The 23,824-nt window shown below is 37.9% G+C and overlaps 1 protein-coding gene across 1 annotated transcript in view; it reads left to right on the forward strand.

Annotated features, from left to right (window-relative positions):
- The window catches only part of LOC109918217 (transmembrane anterior posterior transformation protein 1 homolog), a 65,872-nt gene that overhangs the window by 12,335 nt on the left and 29,713 nt on the right, over positions 1–23,824 (forward strand). The window contains 7 exon segments of the mRNA XM_048603083.1: positions 1,829–1,926; positions 3,291–3,360; positions 7,487–7,567; positions 10,144–10,253; positions 11,303–11,362; positions 12,842–12,910; positions 22,554–22,630. Of these exon segments, the coding sequence (XP_048459040.1) occupies positions 1,829–1,926; positions 3,291–3,360; positions 7,487–7,567; positions 10,144–10,253; positions 11,303–11,362; positions 12,842–12,910; positions 22,554–22,630 (565 nt within the window).

Consider the following 23,824-nt stretch of genomic DNA (forward strand, 5'->3'; position numbering starts at 1 on the left):
CTTCTTCTGGCAGCTCATTCCATATGTGCACCGCTCTCTGTGTGAAAAAATTGCCCCTTAGATCCCTTTTAAATCTCTTTTTTTCTCTCACCTTAAACCTATGCCCTCTAGTTTAGGACCCCCCCCCCGCCCCGCCCCCAAACCTGGGGAAAAAACCTTTATTTACCCTATCCGTGCTCCTCATGATTTTATAAACCTCTGTGAGGTCGCCCCTCAGCCTCTGACGCTCCGGGGAACATAGTCCTGGTCTATTCAGCCTTTCCATATAGTTCAAACCCTCCAACCCTGGCAACATCCTTGCAAATCTTTTCTGAACTCTTTCTAGTTTCATAACAACCTTCTTATAGCAGGAAGACCAGAATTGCACACAATACTCCAAAAGTAGCGGAACCAATGTCCTGTACAGCTGCAATGTGACCTCCCAAATCCTAACCTCCAATGCACTGACCAGTAAAGGCAAGCATACCAAACGCTGCCTTCACTATCCTATCTGCCTGGGCTCCACTTTCAAGGAACTATGAACTTGCACTTCAAGGTCTCTTTGTTCAGCAGCACTCCCCAGGACCTTACCATTAAGTGCATAAGTCTTGCCCTGATTTGCCTTTCCAAAATGCAGCTCCTCACATTTATCTAATTTAAACTCCATTTACCACTTCTTGGCCCATTGGCCCATCTCCTCAAGATCCCATTGTACCTTGAGATAGTCTTCTTCGCTGTCCGCTACCTCCTATTTTGATATCATCTACAAACTTACAAACCATGCCTCCTATGTTCACACCCAAATCACTTATATAAAAAGATGAAAAGCAGTGGACCCAGCGCTGATCCTTGTGGCTCACTGCTGGTCACACGCCTGCATTCTGAAAAGCACCCCTCCAACACCACCCTCTGTCTTCTACCTTCGAGCCAGTGCTACATCCAAATGGCTAGTTCTCCCTGTATTCCATGTGATTTAACCAGTCTACCACGAGCAACCTTGTTGAAGTCATTACTGAAGTCTGTGTAGATCACGTCCACTGCCCTCGTTCATCCTTTTCGTTACTTCTTCAAAAACTCCAAGTTAGCGAGACACGGTTTCCCACGCACAAAGCCATGTTGACCATCCCTAATCGGTCCTTGCCTTTCCAAACACATGTAAATCCTGTCCTTCAGGATTCCATCCAACAACTTGCCCAGCACCAATGTCGGGCTCACTGGTCTATATTTCCTTGGCTTCAACGTTTAATTTTGTTTCCTGTTCCTTTTTATCTAAGTCACATCTTTCTCTCTCTCTTGTTTCTCTTTCTGCACCTGTTTTTAGCTTGAATTTATCCACACTAATTTTCTGATTTGCAATTTATTCTCCATCTTTACATTGTTAACTTCATGATCTTTCAATCAAATTGGTTAAAGAATTACGCAGGAGATTTACTTGCTCAGTTGGATCCCAAGTGCCATTTTTCCTTTATTGCAACATTGTCAGCTTATACTTCCAGTAACTCATGCGAAATAACATAATTCAACAAAAGAAAGTCGTATCTATCCTACTACAGCAAATAATGGCTAAATGATGCATTAAAAACGCCCAACCCTGTTGATAATCTCCAGTTGGTGATACTAAAAGGTGCCTATGTGCTGATTTTTAAAAAATGTATATATTTAACATGGTAGCAAGTTTATTTTGTATATTGTAATATTAACAATAATAGGTATTTACAAGAGCAATAAGCAGTTTTAATAGTTAAATTTCTGGCATAGACAATGGTCCGGGTGATGGTTCTGTACTGTAAAATTTTGTGCTTCTGTTTCCCTTTTTTTTTTTGCTGCAACCTTAACAATTTTATTACAGTCCTTCATACAATTCTGGTCATGGTACAAGCAACAACTTTGAATGTTGCTTTCAATTCCCACAACAAGTCATTACTTACCATCATGATGTCAAACAATGTGAGTATTTTTGTGACCAAAATATTTCAAACATGGATTCCTTCAGGTTTGATGGCAGTGTAGTACTTAATCTGATTTTTCAGATTTTTAAAAAATTTGTCTTTGCACTTGTAAATTTTAAGGATAGCTGAAATCCATATATTTCAAAATTCACCTCAAAGTCCAATATTTTTCAATCTTAGATTGACACAAAACAGAAGGTGGCCATTCACTTCATTGTACTAGTGCCAGCTCTTTGACATTAACTGGATAGCTCTTCCATTGACTTGACCTGTCCTCTCAAACCTGTAGTATTTGTCCTTCAAGTATTTATCCAGCTCATATTTGCATATTACTATTGCAACCTTTTGTATGCAGTGCTTACAGGATCTTAGCAATTCGTTGTGTAGGAATGATAAATGCTTCCTGATGTCACCACTGATTCTTTTGCTATTCACCTTAAATCTGACATCTCTGACAACCTTTTTTAAAATCTGTTCATGGGATGAGGGTGTCACTGGCTAGGCCAACATTTATTGCTCTTCTCTAAGAACCCAGAGGGCAGTTAAGAATCAGTCACATTGCTGTAGGTCTGGAGTCACATATAGGCCAGATCAGGTAAAAACTGGCAGTTTCCTTCCCTAAAGGATATTAGTGGACCAGAAATATTTTTCTGACCATTGACCAATTTGTAGTTATCATTAGACTCTTAATTCCAGATTTTTAGTGAATTCACATTCTGCTATTTAACCATGGTGGGATTTGAACCCAAGTCCCCAGAACATTAACTAGGTGTCTGGATTAACAATCCAGCGATATTACCACTAGGCTGTCATCGCCGTTGATTCTTCTGCCACTGGAAACTGGTTGTCCTTACTGAGTGTCTTAAAATTATTCATAATTTTGAGCACCTTTTTTAAAAATGTAATAAGGGCAAAATACCACCTCCCCACCCTCCCCCACAGCCGCCGCCTTTCCACCCCAGGTCCTACGCGCTTCCCTCTGCCCAATCTTCCAGCCACTTCTCTCCTTGTATCCTTCCCCTGCCCACTGTTCCTCCCACATATTTTTGAAATCAAAATGTTAGTGCAGTCTGAACATTCCAACAAATGAGAAGCCTGACAAATTATGTTTTGCTTCAAATACAGTCCTAGCTAAGATCTAACTTCTGACTGCATAGCAAGTGGCAGCTTTTCAGCAATTATGTCACCAATTTACAAAATCAGAAATTTTGATTATCACTGACTAGCAGTCATACAAAGTTTGAAAGGCAAAATTGTTCCACAAATTGTATTCTCATTTTTAAAGAGAAGTTAATTTGTGTTGTTGAGGATGTATCATGCTATTTAATGTCAAAATTGATTTTAAATGTTTTTCTTAAATAGTTTGTAGAAATAAAAGGAAGTGTTTTCAAGAAGTTTGAGAAGAACAATCTGTTTCAGATGTCCAACAGTGGTATGTACAGTTGTGTAAGATAATACTTAGCTCAGTTGTACCATTTATTTCATAAACTTGGGACTATATTTCATGTTTAATTCAAATTAGGGGATAAAATTTTGTTCTTGTCATCTTGCATGTTAAAAGTGCGATACGATGACAAGTTCTAGTTTTTGTTTTGGGGACAATGGGGAAATGGTAGCCAAAATGCACTAGAGATAAAGCTGTTAGTTAAAACTTCTAGTTGATGTGAAGAACAATTTACATAATCACAAATTTAAAATCCTGAATGCACCAGCGCGGTTGGGCAGCCTAATAAACATAATTGTTTCTTTTTTGTTTTACCCTTTCCATTAAAATATATTTTAGAGTGTAAGAATAGTAACCCTTTGCAGTTTTGTGAAGAAGCATTTTCATTACTAAGTGTACAGTCTTTCACCTGTGAGTAACCTGATTTAAAATTGCTGAAAACTACTTAAAGACTATACTGAACTATTTGATATTTTCATACTTGGGAGGTGATGGTGTGGTGATAATATTACTGACCTAGTGACTCCACAAAGCACATGGTGAAATTTTAGTTCAGTAAAATCTGGAATAAAAGAAACTAGCCTGTTGGTGACAGTGTAACTGTTGTCAATTGTTGAAATGATCCATTTGGTTCATTAAGGAAGGGGCTTTGCCATCCATACCTGGTCTGGTCTAAATGTGACTTCAAACCCACAGCAATGTGTTTGACTCTTAAGTGGGAAATTAGGCGTGGACAATAAATGCTGGCCTTGCCAGCAAAGCCTACATCCTGTGAAGGAATTTCTAAAAACAAATTAGTATCTACTTGTTATTTTCTTTGTAAATTAACTATATTTTTACATACAAACACTTAAAACATGTATACTAATGCCTGTACTCCTGAGAAACGAACACAATTGGAAGTGCCTTCGTAAATCAATATTGTAGGTAGACTCTTCGAGTTTTCACTTGGGGCGGTAGATGATCTTCTAGTGAAGGACTGTTTCTGGCAAATTGGTTCAAGATACAATGGAAAAGCTGATAGAAAACACGAGTGTGGATGGTTTTGAGCATAGCTTGCTTTCATTTAAACTTTCCTGAACCTTTACACTGATTCACTCACTGTAAGTTGTGCTGGTATGACCAGAAGAAACAGCTGGAAACTCAATCTCCTGATGCATATGATCAAATTAAGTTTTTTAAAATTGTCACTAATTTTTAAAAGAAATTCTCATGCTGAAGCAAGGAGTAAAGTAAAAAGGAAATAAACAGGATTATGTGAATAATGCTTGTTCAAACCAATTGAATGTCACATACTTTTTTAATATAGATGTCATTAGTTATTATTAAATTACAAGATTTTCTTAAAATGGATTTCAGTTCTTTTTTTTAAGAAGCATCTCTACATGTCTTTCACCATATTCTACCACCAACCCCCATCCCCCCGTGTATAAGGTTGCATCTCTGTGTCATACTTATTTGTTAGTCATTTCCAATTAACAATCTGTTCTTATCACAATATAAGATTTAACTTTAATTCTGAAAACTACTAAATATTATTTAAAGACAGAAATAAATATCATGTCATTTTGTTTAACCAAATACACCTGCAATATTGTGCCTGATTCTAGTTTGTTGACTGTGTTTCCAAAACTCAAGGAGCCCATTATCCAGGCAAACTATCAATTTCAGGCTTTGAAAAGACTCAGGTATTCATATAAAAACTTCAGTAGGTCAATTTTATCAGATTATTGGCTCAGCTAACAGATACTAGATTTCAGTTATTCAGGAAAAATGTTTTTATATGATGTTCTTGTTCTATGTTGTAAATATGCAGTGTTAACAGTTTGACTCATTTTGGTTTTTTTAAACTTTTTGACAGTACATCTTCCTGACTGGTGATTCAGAATTAGTTATTTTTGTGTGTAGTTAGACAAGAGTCAGGTGAGAAGTTGCTGTTACTGGGATGCGATTGGTCTTTGATGTTGGCAGCCTTTCCGCACCAGCAAGGCATGTAAATGGAGTCCATTGATGGAATGTTGGCTTCTGTGATGGTCTGGTGGTCTGGGCTGTGTACACCACCTTCTGTAGTTTTCTTACAGTCCTGAACAGAGCAGTTGCCATACCAGGCTGTTATTCACGCGGATAGTATGTTTTCAATGGTGCATCTGTAGAACTTGGTGAGGGTCCTTATGGACATGCCAAATTTCCTGAGCTGCCTGAGGAAGAAGCAGCATTGTTGTGCCTTCTTGACTGTCACATTTCAGGTTGTCACTCTGAGGAACTTGATGCTGTTCACACTCTCGACCTCAGTTCCATTGATGTAAATGGGGCGTGTTCTCCTTTTCCTAAAGTCGATGATCAGTTCTTCAGTTTTGCTGAAGGTGAGAGACAGAATGTTTTCATTGCACTACGTCACCAAGCCCTCTATCTCTCTGCTGTAGTTTGACTCGTTGTTGTTCGATATTGGTCCAACTATGGTGGTGTCATCAGCGAACTTGTAGATGGTGTTCGTTTGGAATTTGGCAACTCCAATCATAGGTGTAAAGAGAGTACAGTAGGGGGCTGAGGACGCATCTTTGGGTGGGCTCCAGTGTTGACTGCTATTGTGGAGGAGGTGCAGTTACCTTTCTGAGTAGCTGCCCATTATCTCTACTCTCAACCAAATCTCTATCCTTAGCAACAGAATGCCTATACCGATAAAGGGCTCGTTGCAATCGTATTAGCATACTCTATACCTGCACCTGAAATGTAAATTTGCTCTGCCATTGGATAGGATCATAGCTGATCTGATAGATTTGAGGTTACAATTAATCAACATACCCACGTACATCTAACCTGTCAACACCTTGATAATCTAGAATCTCTCTACCTCTACTGTAAAACTATTCAAAGGGTCTGCTTCTACCGTCTTTCCAGGAAGAGTGTGCAACCCTCTCCACCCTCTGAGAGAAAATCTTTTTCCTAATCTCTGTTATAAATGGGAAATCCCTGAATAAATTAAAATTAAATTGCTCATCTGAAAGTATTTTGAGGGGAAAGAAAACTGGGCTTGCAGATTAGGCTAATGGAGTAAAGATGATGTTGAGTTTATGGCCACTTGAAATTGAGTTTGGGTAAGATTGGGTGAAGGAATGGTTATGGTCAAGTGATGGGAAGGGAAGATATCTTGGACTGAGGAATGGTGGTAGAGGAAAGGGAAGGGATATGAAATATGTGTACTGATTGAAGATTGGTAGGGAAGGTGATATTGAGTTGATATTGGGTGATGGGTATACTGCCGAAGTCACAACAGTTTAGTCATAGCTTAGTATGAATCAAGGTCTGGTTGAGTTGTGCCAAGGGAAGAAGGTTGATATCTCCAAGAAGCAATTAAGAAGAACAAATGGTTCTGCTAAGGAAATGCTGTGAAGGGCAAGCAACATACAGTTGAAATTAGGGTATTGCTAGTTCTCACAGTAGTGTGCAAACATCATTTGGAGAATTAGAGATAGTAGGAACTGCCGATGCTGGAGAATCTGAGATAACAAGGTGTAGAGCTGGATGAACGCATCAGGCCAAGCAGCGTCAGAGGAGTAGGAAAGCTGACGTTTCGGGTCTGGACCCTTCTTCAGTTTTCAGTCCTCTTAATTACCAACGCGTTTTAAGCTCCATCAGAAATGCTATTGTGGGTGTATAACTTTCTAGTTGCATGCAGTGGACTTAATAAGTACCCGATACTCTCAAATTTCTGATGCTATTTGTTGTATGTGGCTTGATTTTTGGAAGAGACTTTCATGTACTTCTAAGACTAGCATTTATTAAATAGTACAGTTTGGTCTTGTAGTGCTTCAAACCAAATCAGCCATTTGGAGTTTTAAAGGCATTGGTATAGTGGGAAATAAAATGGTCGTAATGTATGGGATAATTTGTCCAAAGTGTCTACCGATTTTTTTTAAAAAAAATTTCTGTAGTCTGTGATTTTATATTCGAGATGCAATGAATCGTTATTTGCTATAAAAAGAAATTGCGAGAGCGCTTGGAACCTCGTGATAAAAAGATACAATTATTCGTATCATGCAAATTATGATAATACAGAATCATTTTTAGAGCAAAAGTAGTCTTATCATTTAATGTAAGAAAAAATCTTTTGCAGATATCAGAGAGAGGTTTAACAACTATGTCCTTCTGCTGATTGTTTGTTTGAGGAATATGGAACAATTTTCATGGAACCCAGGTATAATTTTCTTGCAGTTCGCTTCGGTTTGCTCAGATACGTTTGCAGAATAATATGTGCTTCAATCTAATAATATTCAGCTCTAGTTTAATTGTGATTTGAATTGCTTAATTTATTTTCAGTATTTTTCCCCCAAAATGAATCAATTTTGAATAGCATTTTGGCTTGCTTGAATAGAGACTAAATTGAAGTTGAATAGTGCAAATTTATCCCCACACATATTGTGAGAGAAATTCAGGAGCTAGGGATTAGGTCCTGTAGGAGTTCACCTCATCCACTGTAGTGACTGCTGAGGAGCTGCAGAAACCAAGACTTTTCTTTTCTTCAGCCCTTCTGTTAAAGCTTCTGAAAATGAACAGGGGAGTCACTACAGAAATTCACCCTCTTAATTCAAATTGTTACACTTGTCTCCATTTTTCTTTTTATCCAAGATTTATTACAATTATCTTAATATGCACTTGTAATTTATTTCTGTAGTTCATTAAGTTTTGTTGTTTTAGCACTTCATGTAGTATGTAACTATATCTAATCTTAGTGTACCTTGCATGGTTTGGGTCTAAAATTAATTCCCTTTGAGCAGATTTATTTCACTTATTGAACAATAAAATAGTAGCTTATCCAGAATTGCCAAGTTAGACTAAACCACATTTGTATTGATTATGGGTAGAAGATAAACTGAAACATGAATTAATAGTTGAAATGATATGAACAAGAAAGCAAGACTCGTATTTACGTAGTGTCTTTCACAATCACAGCTGGTCCTGCAGTGCTTTACAGCCAATGAAGTACTTCAGAAGAATAGTCACTGTTATAGTTTAGAAAATGAGGCTGTCACTTTGCGCAGATTTAGCTCCCACAAGCATCAGTATAATATTGACCAGATATTTTGTTCGTAATATTTATTGAGGAATTAATTTTGGCCAGGCCACCATCGGTAAGTTCGCTGTCCCTCTTCAAGACTGTGCTGCAAATTCATTTATAACCAGCTGATAGGAAAGTTGGAGAAAGACGGTTTAACATCTCATCTGAAAGATGGCACTTGTAACAGTGCCAATGGAAGTAACACTGGAGCATCAGGTTTAACTTTTCAAATGTGACTTGAGCCCTCAACCTTCTGATTCAAGGAGAGAATGCTGCCAATTGAACTTTAGCTAATTATTATTATAATTTTGTTTTCATCTGACAATGAAATTCAAACTGTTGCTTTATATCATTGTGATGATGTGTAAGTTGACAGTTTCCAAACTGATTAGAACAGTAAGGCCTCTTTCCTGTGAGCTCTTGGGGATGGGATAGGCAATTATCCTTCTCCATGAGATTGCCACACAGTGCATTCTCAATTCACTTAGCTTTCCTTTTAACACTTGTTTAGATTTATTTTATAAATATTCTTTTAGTGCATCAGGAATCCTCAAGATAGGTTTCAAACCTGAGCCATAAGTTTGTTCTATTTTTTTTTTAAAGACAACTGTTGATGTTATCCCAATGTTCACAGAGAATGAAAGAATCTTATTGGATCTCCTGCCATTTTGGAAATCTTGTGGTTGAGTCCCTCATGTCTTAAACTTTTAGTGCAGTGTATCATCTCTGTTTATATACCTCAACTGCCTGCTGTCCTTGGAGTAATTGGATATTTAATTTTTGAAAATTATTTCTTCACAAACTCAGAGCAGACTTTTTAAACTTTCTGGAATCTTAACTGCTGACACCATGGGTTTGGAGCAGACCACATGATTTAATGGTTTCCGCAGTAACTGTTTGGCTGGACCAGAGAAAAGTTGGATTTTATTTGCTGTGCTTAACTTGGAAAACAACTTTTACTTGCATGAATTGAGCCCATATTACACAGTAACACCACTTTATTTACAGTTGAAAACTAAAAGAAAAACATGATTGACTTTTTCTAAAGATTTTTCGGGAGATCCCCAAATCCTTTACAACCAGTGAAGTGCATTCAACATGTAATCACTCTGTGCACTGTAGGAATGTCTTTTAAAGGAATGCTTTATTTTCTCCCTTATTTTTGTTTCCTTGCCTATGCAGAAGTTTGTTAAATTCACCAATTATGGAATGACTCACCAGAGATATGTCAGTTTTATTCAATTGTGAAGATGTTTAGATAATTTTACTTGAAGCTCTAGGCAATTATGCTGAAGTGTTTTTATGCAGTGGTAAAGAGAGCTGCACACTGCTTGGAAGTTGTCACAACCTTCCTGTGACTGCATATGTTTTGAAAGTAATTGATACTGTTGAGAGCTACAATGCATTCGAGGATTTATCAATAACCAATCGGAGAATGTAATTTATTTAGTTTTGAAGATAGACAGATCTTTTGTTATTCTAACTCCCTAGAATTAAGAATGAAGGTGAAACATTGAGAGATGGACAGATAAGAGAAGCAACTCACAGGAACTCCTGTAGCCTAAAATATCCTCAAAAGTAACTGAGTATTTTTGAGTAGACAAAACTTGGTAGGAGATTGTTTCAATTAACTGTAAATATATAAATACTATTTTAATTATGTTGAAGTTAGGGAATTATTTCAGTAACTCTCAGATGTTTTTTCTTACTTTCAGATCATCTCTGGGTGTTGTTTCCAGATGTTTGCATGGTAATAGCATCCGAAATAGCCGTGGATGTAGTTAAACATGCTTTTATTACAAAGTTTAATGACATTACAGCTGATGTGAGTATGTAGGCAATTATTATAGTAAATAATAGAATTTGCAATTATATCATTGTTTGAATCCTTTCAATGTTCGAAAGCATTTTAATACTAACGTATTGGCCCAGATATTTTGAAGGCCAAAGAGTTGTTGAAGCAGCATAGACTGGAGCTGGGTGCCGGGACTGTGTGCAATGCTAATTGCAGCTGACTCTGAGGGAATTGTCCTGGAAGTTGAATTTTTCAATGCATGCTTGCCGCGCATCTGGAACCCGCCAAATGAGTCTATTAAAGTCAGAAAATTTGGAGGACTCTGACTAGCATTAACTTTTCCTAGATCAAGATTAAGCTTGAGGATTAAAAACCTGGATAACTATTAAACTGATTTGCTGATTCCTCTACCTGGGCCAACTCCCCGATGTGTCCTGAAACAATACCTCTCCCTCCTTTTGCCATCCCCTTTCACCTCATCTAGCCCATTTGGTGACCATAGATGTGACTCCAGGATGTTATGTTACCTCTCTGATGTCAGAGTCAAGTATGTAATAGAGTGGTTGCAGAACGTTCTTCAGCAGGGTTGCTGAACAGCCAGAGGTGGTGATCCATTTGGCCCAATTGAGAATATCAGGATTTACAAAATGCATAGAGATGCAACTGGTATTAGCTTAGAGAATCACAAGTTACTAGGTGAAGTTGGATTAAGGGAGAAAGAAACTTAATTTTAAATCAGGGTTACTGTGCACGTATGTAAATGTATGGAGTTACTGGTGCAGATTACCATGTGAAAGTGAGATGCTCCGGCAATAACAGACTGGCTCCAGGAGGGGCAACAAACGTAGAATGACGGTGAAACTCAGCAGATCTGGCAGCCTATGTGGAGAGAAAAACAGTTAACTTTTCAAGTCTGGTATAACTTTCCTTCAGTTCTCTGTTGCCTCTCCACTTTCAGACAGCACTTTTTAATATGGTATAGGGCGTAGTATCTGCTTAAAAAAAACTAAGAGAATGCCAGATTTTAAGTATGCATGTTGGCATCCTGCTAATGTAGCTCTGCTTTTTCCTATACATAGGTATACAGTGAATATAGAGCCAGTCTTGCGTTTGACTTGGTCAGTAGCCGCCAAAAAAATGTAAGTATAAGAATGTAATTTCTTGTCTGTTATGTTCTTAAAATGTTTGATCCAAGTTCATACTTCCCATTTTCTCCAAAATGCAAATTTGAAGGAACAACTTATACTGGAAATTGTGTTTCAAGAATCAGTTTTGCTCATTTCATATGAAATCCTACATATCAGCTGTTTTAAAAATAATAAAAATCACAACAGAAGTACAATATTATTTGCTGATGTAAAAAAAAATGGTGAAACATATAATCTGATCCTCTGTTGGCTAATTTCCAGCTAGGAAGAGTTAAATGTAAGAACAACCACACTGGAGACAGAGCAAATTTGAATTTTTTTCTACCCCCCCCCTTTTTTAGTTGGTTTGTGTCAGCAGTGATAATTTTTAGAAGATGACACTCCAGCTGTATTCCTGTATTTAGTTCCAAGCAATGTACACAAACCTCTACAGCCTAACAGTTAAGAAATTAGAAATGGCAATAATATATTTTCCAATGTTCATTACAAACCATTAATCGAATGAGGTAAAATTGAGATCTACAAATAGTTCATAAACAAGTATAAAAATAATTTTGTTCAGTTAACCAAGATAAAAGTTTGGTTTGATTAAGATGGTTTGACTGCCTTTGAAAATTCATCCAAGATTTTAGTGTTTACCTACATCAATTACATCTTGATGTAGTTATGGAAACTAAAATGAAAATATTGACAGTTATGAAAACTCTGGGATCAAGAAATCCAAGTACTCGTACTTTGAAAATGCAAATACAAACAGACCATAAAAGAAGCCAATGGGCGTTTTTAGCTTTTATAAAAACATGGGATACAAGGATGAAGAATCAGTTAAATTTTTACAAAACTTTGAGGTGTAGCAGAGGTGGAGACTTACCATGTGGGGTCCAAAGAAACACTTCTTCTCTGTTAGACTGATTTAGAGGTCATTGCAGTCATTTTCCCATGGTGTCTGCTGGAATCACCCACTCCAGTGGTACACTTCATAGCCCCTCAGCCTCTAAATGGAAGTTTGTTGTAAAGCAGCGTTTGTCAAGTGTGACTAAAAAAATTCAGAAAGCTTCCTTTGAACTTGGCCCCATTAATAAGTTGAGACAAAATTCTTTTCACCTAAGTGACATAACTTGGGTTTGTGAAATTTATGTAATAGAAAGGAACGGGCATTTTGGAAATACCGTGGAAATGGGAGTACAAATGTATGATTCAACAAAGTAGTCTCTACATGAAAGAATCAATTACATTCAGACTTGGACATTTATCTCTATTCCTTCAGTGTCATAAAAATTTATTGTTAAGACGTTAAAAATTAATACTCTACTTTCCCATGTTCCCGATTTTGGCAATTTGCTCCCAACTCTAGACGCATCCTGTTAAACAATTTTCACCAACTCTCTAGTTAGCTGACTTCATTACATTTTCACTATTATTTCATTGAAGGTCTATTTGATAGTGAACCATGAACAATTTTCTTTACAGGCATATACAGATTATAGTGATACAGTTTCCAGAAGAATGGGATTTATACCACTTCCACTAGCAGTTTTGGTAAGTTAAAATAGTTATTGTACACTTATGTAGAAAATTGAAATAGTTTTTGCATTTCCACAATTTACAAGATCATAATTGCTACTGGAAATGGACGTTGAAAAGTTTCTTGTTGGGCTTTTGTGTGCCATAAGTCCACTGGAGACTGGGATCTGACCCAAGTGTTTCAGCCAGGACTAAGTTTTGGACAGGCTGATGCACAGTATGGATTAATGGTGAATGCATTTGGAAAAGTCGTAAATATGGTAGCATATATGGTTGTTATTGGATAATTAATCCAAAACTCTGGAGTAGTAATCTGCTGAAGTTAGTTCAAACCTCACCATGGAAATAAGTGAATTGAATTCAGTTAATTAAATAAAATGGATAATATAAAGCTAGTGTCAATTGTATTGAACATGAAGCCATTGCAATATTGTGAACTGATTTACTAATATCTTTAGGGAAAGAAATCTGCCATTTTTATGTAGTCTGGTTTATATGCAAGTCCATTCTACATCATTGTAGTTAGCTCTGAACTGTTCTGTGAGATGGCTGAGTCATTCAACAAGACAGCGCGCTGCCGCCTTCTCAGACATTAGGGATAGGTATTGAATTCAAGCACTTCTGACAATACTCGTATCCGCAAATGAATCAAAACAATGTTACAGAGTAGACTATGAGAGATGATCACAGAAAAAATTAGACTAATTGAGTCTAGAGGTGACAAAATCCTAAATTAGAGACACAAAACCTGCAGATGCTGGAATCCAAGATAGACAAACAGGAGGCTGTAGGAGCACAGCAAGCCAGGCAGCAAATGGAGGAAAGAAGCAATCAACGTTTCAGGTATTACCCTTCTTCAGGATGAAGGCCTTGAAGAAGGGTAATACCCGAAATGGTAGCTGCTCCCTTCCAAAAAATCCTAAATATCTCTTTCAATGATGGAGAGGCTGAGATATTTGCATAAGCAGGTAATGCTGCAGTGAAGAAAATGAGCCAGTGTGGTAAAGGATAAAATACATGGTTTCGAAGCTCAGTTCGGTAAAACTGAACATGTAAGAAAACAGTGTTAAAGTGATTAGCAATGATGATGTCTTTAGTTTTTTGGCAAGTTGAACAGACTGTAATTCCTTGATATTGCGCAGACTATTTGACAACATGAAACAGTTTAATGGTTTGAGAAAGTTGGTGGAAAAGTAACATTGGATATCATCAGCATGTACCTGGAAATGGACTCCGTACCTTTTGTGTAATACTGAGGGGCAGTAAATGGATGAGAGGCAGGAACATCTTGAGAATGAATCACTTCAGACTCAATATGACAATTTGGAAGTGCGAAGAGAAACCAGTGCTGGAGATCTGCTTGGTAGCCTTTGAGTTTCTCTGAGCAATGATGGATTCTGACTTTGGTCCACAAAATCAAACGTCACTAGAAGTTTGAGATGTCTCAGTTGTGATAACACCTCACTGCCACAGTGGATATCATTGCTGTCTTTGGCCAGTGATAACTGTAGAAATCAGACAGGAGTGAGTTTGAGAGGGATGATTGTGAAACTGAGCGGCTGTGTTCAAGGGCATTTAGGGAGATGGATTAGTAGTTAGACTGATCAAACATTGTTTTATTGAGGTTGTTTGTAATTACAGTGCTTTTGGAAGCGAGAGAATGGAGTCTGAGGAATGTCACTCATCCACTATGTCAACTCGCATGATGGTTGGGGATGGATAATTAAGTGTGATCATGGGTGTAAGAGATGGTTCTCAGGAAATAAGCAAGAACAGAACACAGAGATGAGAGAAATTTAAAATGGGATGAAATCAGAGCTAGATCTGACTAGGTACTGGGGTGATTTATGGAGTAATGGAAAAAGGAAGGGAACATAGATATTAACTGTATCAGCATTTCACACAAAAATCATTTTTTACACAATATTGAAGGTTACAGTATATAAACACAGTTTGTCGGTTTATCAAGTAGTTGTACTACTTCACAGGTTGATTCTGAAGTGGGTTGTTTTAATAAAACGCATTACATAATATTTGATGTGATCATACCAAATCTGACTAAGAGATATGTGCTGTGTGTACTCAAATTTGGTGTCATGTGGCAATTTTAGCACAGTGGAAAATGGTTATTGATTTAGCAGAGATGCCATGACGATTGGATGATCAAAGAAGAAACACAATGACTTGAAATCATCACTTCCAGCACAAGGACCACCTCCATAACATTGCCAAATCCCGCCCTCAGCCCATCTGCTGCTAAAGCCTTTAATCCATAATTTTGTTATTTCAAACTTGACTATTCTAATGCTCTCCTTCCTAGTTCTTCCACACTCCCCAACATGAGCCCATCTCAAAACTCAGTTGCCAGTGTCATCGTTTGCATCAAATTCCTTTTACCTAAAACCCTTGGGCACACTGGCATACATTATTGGCTGGTTCACTAAACAGATCAAATTTATAGTTCCCATCCTGATCCCCCTATCTCTGGAACCTCTTTCAGCATTACAACCTTCCAAATACTCTGTGCCCTTCAATTCTAATGTCTTACCTTCTCTTTTTCCTTCATCCCATCATTGGAAGGCTAAGCTGTAGAATGTGAAATTCTCTCTGTATCTTTGTTCCTTTTACTTTTTTCTTCAAAGATACTCCTTTTTATCCTTTCTTTTTTAAAAATAAGCTTTTAGTCATCTATCCAAATACATCCGCCTTTGGCTTGATGTCAATTTATGGTTGATGATGCTGCGGAAAAGCATTTTGGAACTGAAAGTTACTATATAAATGCAGTTGTTACTGAAATATCTTGAGCACCCTGTTATAAGTAATCATAACTTGAAACTTGATAATACATAAGACCTGCAAACTCTTGAGTTTATTTGTGGGTTGAGATATTATTTGCTAGTTCAATACAGCAAGCAGTGGTCAATTTCAAAGTTCTCAGTTTGAGCTGAAATAGAAATTGAAGATTTTGATTATACTTTTCATTCTTTTATTTCTACTTGAGATGTGAGTATTTCTGGAAAGGCCAGCATTTATTGCAATTCCTAATTGCCCTTGAAAAGGGTTGAATTCGTTACTTATAAGTGAAATTACCTAGACTTGTATGTAAGTCTAGCTTTTCTGCAAACATTTTTGATTTTACATCAGTGGGGATTATGCAGTAGAGTCCACTAAATCAAACTTTACTTACTAGAGATGGTGTCACACTATGGTAATCTGTCTCTTTAGAGACTTGCGAATTGTAATTTAGTTGCAACCATCGGATCACCTGAATTCATCAAATTAAATTTTGAACCTTTTTCAAATTCAGCTGCTATTTGGATACAGGTGAGTGGAGCTCTGTGTATGCATCTCCTTTTTTGTTGCCCTGGTCATAAAATAATATGGATATTAAAAGAATAATTATTACAAAGATAAATACTACTTTTTTGATTAGCCACATGCCAAGTAACAACAGTACCTGGTATACTGTTTGGTTCAGGGATCAGATGGCTGTACCAGTTGGGCTTGTTTAGTTCTGAACTTCCATTCCAAGTGCCTAACTTCTGGCCTCTCTACCAATAAGAGCAGTGATTTTAGCTGTTGAACAATTATAAGTGCACATTTTAGTCTTTGCTAAGTGATCACATACTAGGTACTCCTCACAGTTGATGTCAGCATAGTGAGCAGCATGTACATAATAATCAGAGACTATTGCCATCCTTTCCTAAGCACCACATGAGCTCATATGATACTGATGCATCCAACAGTTAGAGACGCAGAGCTTGTGCAACTCTTTGCTTGTAGGTTGCATATAGTATCAAAAGTGCATGTTCTATGTAATACCTTCCAGCAGCTGCGGTTTCAATTCCTCCTTTCTTTAAAAAATTAATTATGTGATTGACATTTACCTTTGGATCTACAATCTATGGTGGTGTAAAGGCACCAACCATAAAGTCCTACATTAGAATCTAATCCCGTGAACATGACCAATTCTTGAGGGCTTTGGAAAGCCTTCCCTACTAGGAGTCTGTTTCATCCTCTAGGGCACTGAGTTGTAGGGCACTGCACACCTGTACTTTTTTCTTGCAGTTGCTTCCATCTAATGTGAAATATCCACCACACAGATTTATTCTTGATCTTGTACAGGACTGATGGAAGCCCTCCTGTTCCATGCCTAGGATATCTGCATGATAATACATGTCTTCTATACTCTAGTTTGAACATGGAAGAGACAATTTTGCTTCTGTTTCGTATGGTTCTGCTGGACTGTTTACAGTCCTAATTTGACATCTGCTAGAAACCTTGCTGGTCCTTTTTTTTTAAACTTTATTGGTTCACAGGATGAGGGCATTGCTGGCTAGGCCAGCATTTATTGCCCATCCCTAATTACCCAGAGGGCAATTAAGAGTCAACCACATTGCTGTGGGTCAGGAATCACATGTAGGCCAGACCAGGTAAGGATGGCAGTTTCCCTCCCTAAAGGACATTAGTGAACCAGATGGGTTTTTCCTGACAATCGACAATGGGTTCATGTTCATCACTAGATTCTTAATTCCAGATAGGAATCAAAATTGGAGCAGGTATTCCTGCACTGCTTAGCTTGGAAAGATCCTCATCTTCCTGATTTAATTACCTGGTTTGGTAAAACCATCAGCTGTCATCCTGAATTGCCAGGATAACTCCCATCTCTTTTCCATTACCTACCATCTCCTTAACCACACCTTCATCTTCTACCCTTATCAAAGTATGTTGGCTTCATGGGCTACTTTGGAAGAATTGCATTGCATTGTTAATTGTTTTAAAATCTGTGGAAATGCCTGCTTCAAGCACGGTACTAATATTTATTCAGTTCAAACGTATTACCAAAATTCTGTCTTCAACATGAATGAAATGGTTTTGACTGAAACTATCCTTTGGCTCAAGGCTTTATTGTATCCCTCCCGGTTAGCTGCTTTGTAAATGAATTACTTTTTTAACATCATGACCTGCTGTCTTTCAAAATCGCTGCTATTATACCTACCTTTTTAAACAGGCCCACTCTTGTCACTTTTCTTTGCTATATTGATCCCAAACCCTAGCTCCTATTTTCCTCTTTTTTTTTTCCAGAATCCTTGAACGTGTGCCTTCCACATTTGTTCCCGTCTTCTCTAAAGTGTTACTTTGAAAGTTGCCAATCTACTTTCTTCCCTGCAATAGCACTTAAACAACCCTCATCCAAGTCACAAATTACATTGAGAGACTTCAGATATATTAACCTATCCTCTTTGTTCATAACCTGACTCTAGCCTTTGACAAAATTGACGACATCATGCTCTCCAAAAGCTGCTTCTCCATTTATCCAGTTGAGTGATATTGCCATTGGCTGGTTCCAATTGGATTTTATTTCTACCCCACACCACTATCTCTGGAATCCTCAAGGATCTATCCTTGGCACCTTCCTATTCCTCAGCTACATGCTGACCTTCCATGACATTATCTGAAGACACAATGCCAGGTTTTGTATGTGTGCGGTGATTTCCCAGTCACACCTCGTTTTTGTCGGGCATCCATTTCTGGTGTTGCCAAACAAGGATTCTGACACCTAATGCAAGAACAGCAGAAACTTCCTCCAGTTAAATGTTTTGAGAATTAGTCATTGTCTTTACCTCTGACCACAAACGTGTTTTTCAAGCCACCAATTCCCAACCCTCTTTGGCCACTGTCTCGAGCTGGACTGGACTGCTGACATGAATCCTATTTTGACCCTAAGCTGAACTTCCAATTATATATACATATTCTCTTTACCACAAAGACCATCTATTTTAAATATCAGCTTCCATTGCCCAACATCACCCCTCCTAGTGCTAAAGTCATAATCAACACTTGTTTTCTCTAGCCTTGACTATTTGAGTACTATCCTTAAAGTGTTTCCATAAATTCGAGGTCATTCAGCTTTCTGCTGCCTGCATTCTAATTTGCACCAAATACTAGACTTCTAGTTCAGAAAAGCCTCCCTGTTAAATTTCTCATCTTAAAAAAAATTCCATGACATCATCCCTGCATTGAGCCCTAGAACCTTCTCATAATTTTTCTGTTCTTTTAACTCTGGCGCATTCCCTAATTCCTTTGCCCACCATTGGTATTTTTTTAAGCTGGATAGATGATTCAAAGGCTTGAAGGACCTCTGCCAAAACACCCTGCCTTTCCATGTCTCTACCTCTCCCCTCATCTACAGTATTACTCAATTGCAACCTTTTTTACCCAAGTTTTTGGTCACCTGTCCTCCTGTATCGTCTTTTCTTTTGTCTTGATGACTTTTATATATATTTTTTTTCTATGTGATAGGCTTTAGATGTTTTAAATCAGCAGATGATAATGGACTATTAAAAACCTTAAGCAAGATTTGGAATTACGAATGCATCTAGATATCAAATGTATATCAATGCATTCCTGTGGCTTCCAGTTTCATTAATGTATCATGTGGCATTATGGTGATAGTAATCTTAGTCATTTTCACTGACCCTGATCTGTAGTTAAGCTTTATGGGAGTTCACTTTAGATTGTTTCTCAAGTACGTGAATGTAACAGAAGGATAGGCCTCAAGTCTGAGTTTATGTTGGTCTCTGATACGCTTGGTGCCTGTCAACTAGTTCAAATGGGATAAAAACAAGGGACTCATTAGGTAAAGACCACGGTCTTTATTTTAGGTTGTGAACCACAATGGGAAGAGATGCTTTAAATCCAAGACTAGAAGGAATTGCTGCAATTTTAGTAACAAGTTACTGGAAAGCATTGTTTTGTTTATGCTGTTGCTTTACTTAACAGTGGCAAATGTTTGAGACCAATAGCACGATGGTGTTAAGTTGACTTGCGCCTGGTGACGATGTTGTTTTGGTTTTCAGTTAGAACCGATTCGTAGGTTAGATGTCATCGGCATGACAAGAACTCTGTGGGTAGTTGGCCAGCTTGTGTGCAATCAGTGCAGAGGTCGAAGGTCTCTATACTCACAGATTTACATAATTAGGGCTGTGGATAGCATTTTAAACTTCTAAAATGTTGGGGGAGAGGTGGGTTGAGTTGCATGGAAAATTATGGAAAAGGTTAAAGCAGTGGGGGTGTGGTGGCCCAACAGATGTTGTTAAATTTTCCAGAATAAGTTAATACGTCAGAGCGTATGGAAAGGCTCCGGAATCTAACTTCAGGCACAGCAGGTAAGGGGATAACAATGAGAAAAGGAGCTGTCAACATAGGGCTGTTGTACTTAAATGCACACAGTATATGAAACAAGCTAAATGAGGTTGTAGCAAAGTCTGAAATTGGCAAGTATAATGTTGTAGGTTTCACAGAGTAATGGTTGCAAGGGTATCAAGGCTGGGAACCAAATATCCAAGGATGTAGTTTCTGGCAAAAGGACCGGCAAATGGATGGAGGGGCAGTTGCCTTATTAGCATGAAACAAAATTAAATCACGAGCAAGAAGTGATGTAGAGTTGAAAGGTGCAGAATCTGTGAGGGTAGAGTTGAGAAAATGAAGAGAGAAAAAGCTCCTGTTAGGTGTTATGAGCAGGCTTCCTAGCAGTAGCCAGGAATAAATAAATTGAATAGGTACTTTGCATCAGTCTTCATAGTGGAAGACACCATTAGCATACCAGAAGTTTGAGAGTCAGCAGGCAGACCAGATGTAAGTGTAATGGCCATTACTAAGGAGAAGATGCTGTGGAAGCTGAAAGGTATGAAGGTAGATAAATTGCCCAGATCTGAAGGAGATAGCTGAGGAGATTATAAGGGGCATTGGTGGTGAAATTTCAGGAATCACTTGGAATCAGGGAAGGGCCCAGAGGCCTGGAAAATGGCTAATGTAACACCCTTGCTTAAGAAGGGAAGGAGGCAGCAAACAAGAAACTATATAGGCCAGTTAGCCTGACCTCAATTGTTGGTAAAATTTTAGAGTCTATTTTTAATGATGACATTATGGAGTACTTGGACTTGCATAGTAAAAGAGGGCTGAGTGAGCAGGGCTTCATCAAGAGGAAGTCATGCCTGACAAATCTGTTTGAATTCTTCGAGGAGATAACGAATAAGTTAGGCAAGGGAGAGCCGGTGGACATGATCCCTTTGGCTTTCCCATTGACTCCATTTTTGCAAGAGCTCCCTCATAAGACCATGAAACATAGGAACAGAGACTAGGCCATCCGGTCCATTGAGTCTGCTCCACCATTCAATCATGGCTGTTAAGTTTTTCAACCCCATTCTCCTGCTTTCTCCCGATAACCTTTGATATCCTTGACGATCAATGATGCTGCTTTCTGTCAAATACGCCTTTGATATCAAGGGCAGACACTCATTTAAACTTTTTGTCCAAGTTGTAATGAAGTCAGGAGCTGAGTGGCCCTGGCAGAACCTAGATGGAGTATCAGTGAACAGATTATTGCCATGCAAGTGCCGCTTGAAAACACAGTTGATAGCACCTTCTGTCACTTTAGTGATGTTGGAGAGTAGATTGATGGGGCAGTAATTGACTGGCTTGGATTTGTCCTGTTTTTTGTGCATAGGGCATACCTGAATAGTATTGCACATTGTTAGGTTGGTGCCAGTGTTCTAGTTGTTCTGGGCAGCTTGGGCAAGGGAACGCAGCAAGTTCTGAAACACTTGTCTTCAGGACTGTTGCCAGAATGTTGTTGGGACCTTTGCAGTACCCATAGGCTTCAACTGTTTCTTGGTATCAGTTGAATGAATTGAATTGCAGAGGCCTGACATCTGTAATGTTGTGGACCTCCAGAGGAAGCTGGGATAGATCATCCAAATGGCACTTTTGGCCAAAGGTTTTTGCAAGTGCTGGGTTGCTGCATCATTTGAAGGTGGGGATATTTGTGGAGTCTCTTTCTCCAGTCATTTGTTTAATTGTCCTCCGTTCACAGCTGCAGAGGACTGCAGAGCTTGGATCTAATGTCAATTGTGCAATCGCTTAGCTTTGTTGTTACTTCCTGCTTATTTTGTTTGGCATGCAAGCAGTTCGATGTTGCAATGTCTGTTGCTGCTCTTGACATTCCCTCCTGCACTCTTCATTGAACCTGAAGCTAACCGTGAACATTTCAACTACACGGGAGATCCCAGTAATCTAGTTTAGAGCAACAAAAGTTCTCTTTACTTCCTGGTTCTTGCTGTTATTTGTTTACATATTGTGCAGGTAAATACGCTTTCCAATTTGTATGGAAACAGTAGCTGTTTACAAGATTGTTTGTTTGGTTTTGAACCAGTAAAAACTATCTTGTATCAAACTTACAAAAGTAGCACAGATCAAGGGATTGTGTATTAGCTGAAATGCAGTATTTTAGAAGTTTTGTTTTTCATTCGTTATTTTATTCATCACTGTTCCCTTATCAAAGAAAAAGATCTTTAAACAAAGTACATCATTATCAACAAATTAATCGTGTTTGCTGCTCCTAGAGTTTTCAGTCAACTTATACAACAAAGTATATCTTTTCACAAAATAAATGTTTGTTTTGTTGGAACTCAAAGAATGATCTTAAAGCTTTCCCATGATAAAACTGGTTTAATGGCTAAGTTTAAAGGTAATTGTTACCAATAGCAATTTTAATCTTTGTTAAACAGGTACGTAATTGTGGTCAGTTGTGTAAATTTGAAATTTTGTTTCTATTATCTGAACTATTGTTCATGAAACTTTTCTTTTTCATGTGTAGCTATCCCGAGTTATTACAAGCTCTACAAAAATTGAGGGGGCATTGGCTGTTGTCAGCTTGTTGGTGTTTTACTTCGGGTAAGAAATTAAAATATTTACTAATTTTAGGGTTTGAAGGGACAGGAGGTATTATGAGTTCTAAATTTGCCTTTAGAAAATTGTGATGTGCATTGTTTGAAGAATCTGAATAAGATTAAATCAAGGATGTAGACTTCTTATTCTAACAAGATATATACCTGTTAAAAACAATTCTGTGGTGATCACACCAGTATATTGTCTTTTAATTCTGAGGTGTATATTCTGTGCCTGAAGCATAGTTTCATATTGGATTTATTACAAGCCAGACAGACATGGCCTAATCATTATGTTTGATCTGCTTTCTTACCAAACTTCTTTATTTGTGCAATCAGTGCATGACCTTTTTAATAGCAGGCTGATCCCTGGAATGGCAGGATTGACGTATGAAAAGAGACTTGATCAGTTAGGACTTTATCCACTGGAGTTTAGAAGAATGAGGGGAATCTCATAGAAACCTATAACATTCTAACAAAATGAGCCTAATAAAATTCAGGAAGGATATTCCTGATGACCGAAGAGTCCAGAGTCAGTGGTCACAAGCTAAGCATATGTGGTAGGCCATTTAGGACTGAGATGAAGAAAAATTTCTTCACCCAGAGAAAGATAAGCCTGTGGAATTCTCTGGCACATAAAAGTGGTTGAGGCCAAAACATTAAATGTTTTCAAGAAGGAATATAGGTTTTAGGACTAAAGAGATCAAAGGGTATCAGCTGTGATTATATAGAATGGCAGAGGAGGCTCAAAGGGCCAAATGGCCTACTGCTCCAAGTTTCTATGTTTCTACGGCATCACTCAATCACTGTTATCCAAAATCATGATTATCTTCAAGGATGGCTGCATAATGTTGCACTGAATGCTCCAGCTTTAGTAGAGGATGTTTTGCATTTACTCACAGCATTATTTCATTTGTCTGCGTACATAATAAACGTTATCATTTATAACTAAAATGCTAAAACACACTCGCTGTTTTTCAATGTAACACTTTTACAAGCAAACACACAAAGTTAAAATACTTACGTACATACCACATGAATATAATATTGAGGCCACATGCCTCATTTGGATTTCTGGTTCACAACATGTGGTTAGTGATCAATATATTTGATGTAATTTATACCATTAAAGCTCAAATTTCTTATCATTGTTTATCGAAGTTTAAGATAAATATTTTTCATCTGTTTATTAAGCATACGC

Source organism: Rhincodon typus, chromosome 1, assembly GCF_021869965.1.
Source record: "Rhincodon typus isolate 14 chromosome 1, sRhiTyp1.1, whole genome shotgun sequence".
In the NCBI taxonomy this organism is placed as follows: Eukaryota; Metazoa; Chordata; class Chondrichthyes; order Orectolobiformes; family Rhincodontidae; genus Rhincodon; species Rhincodon typus.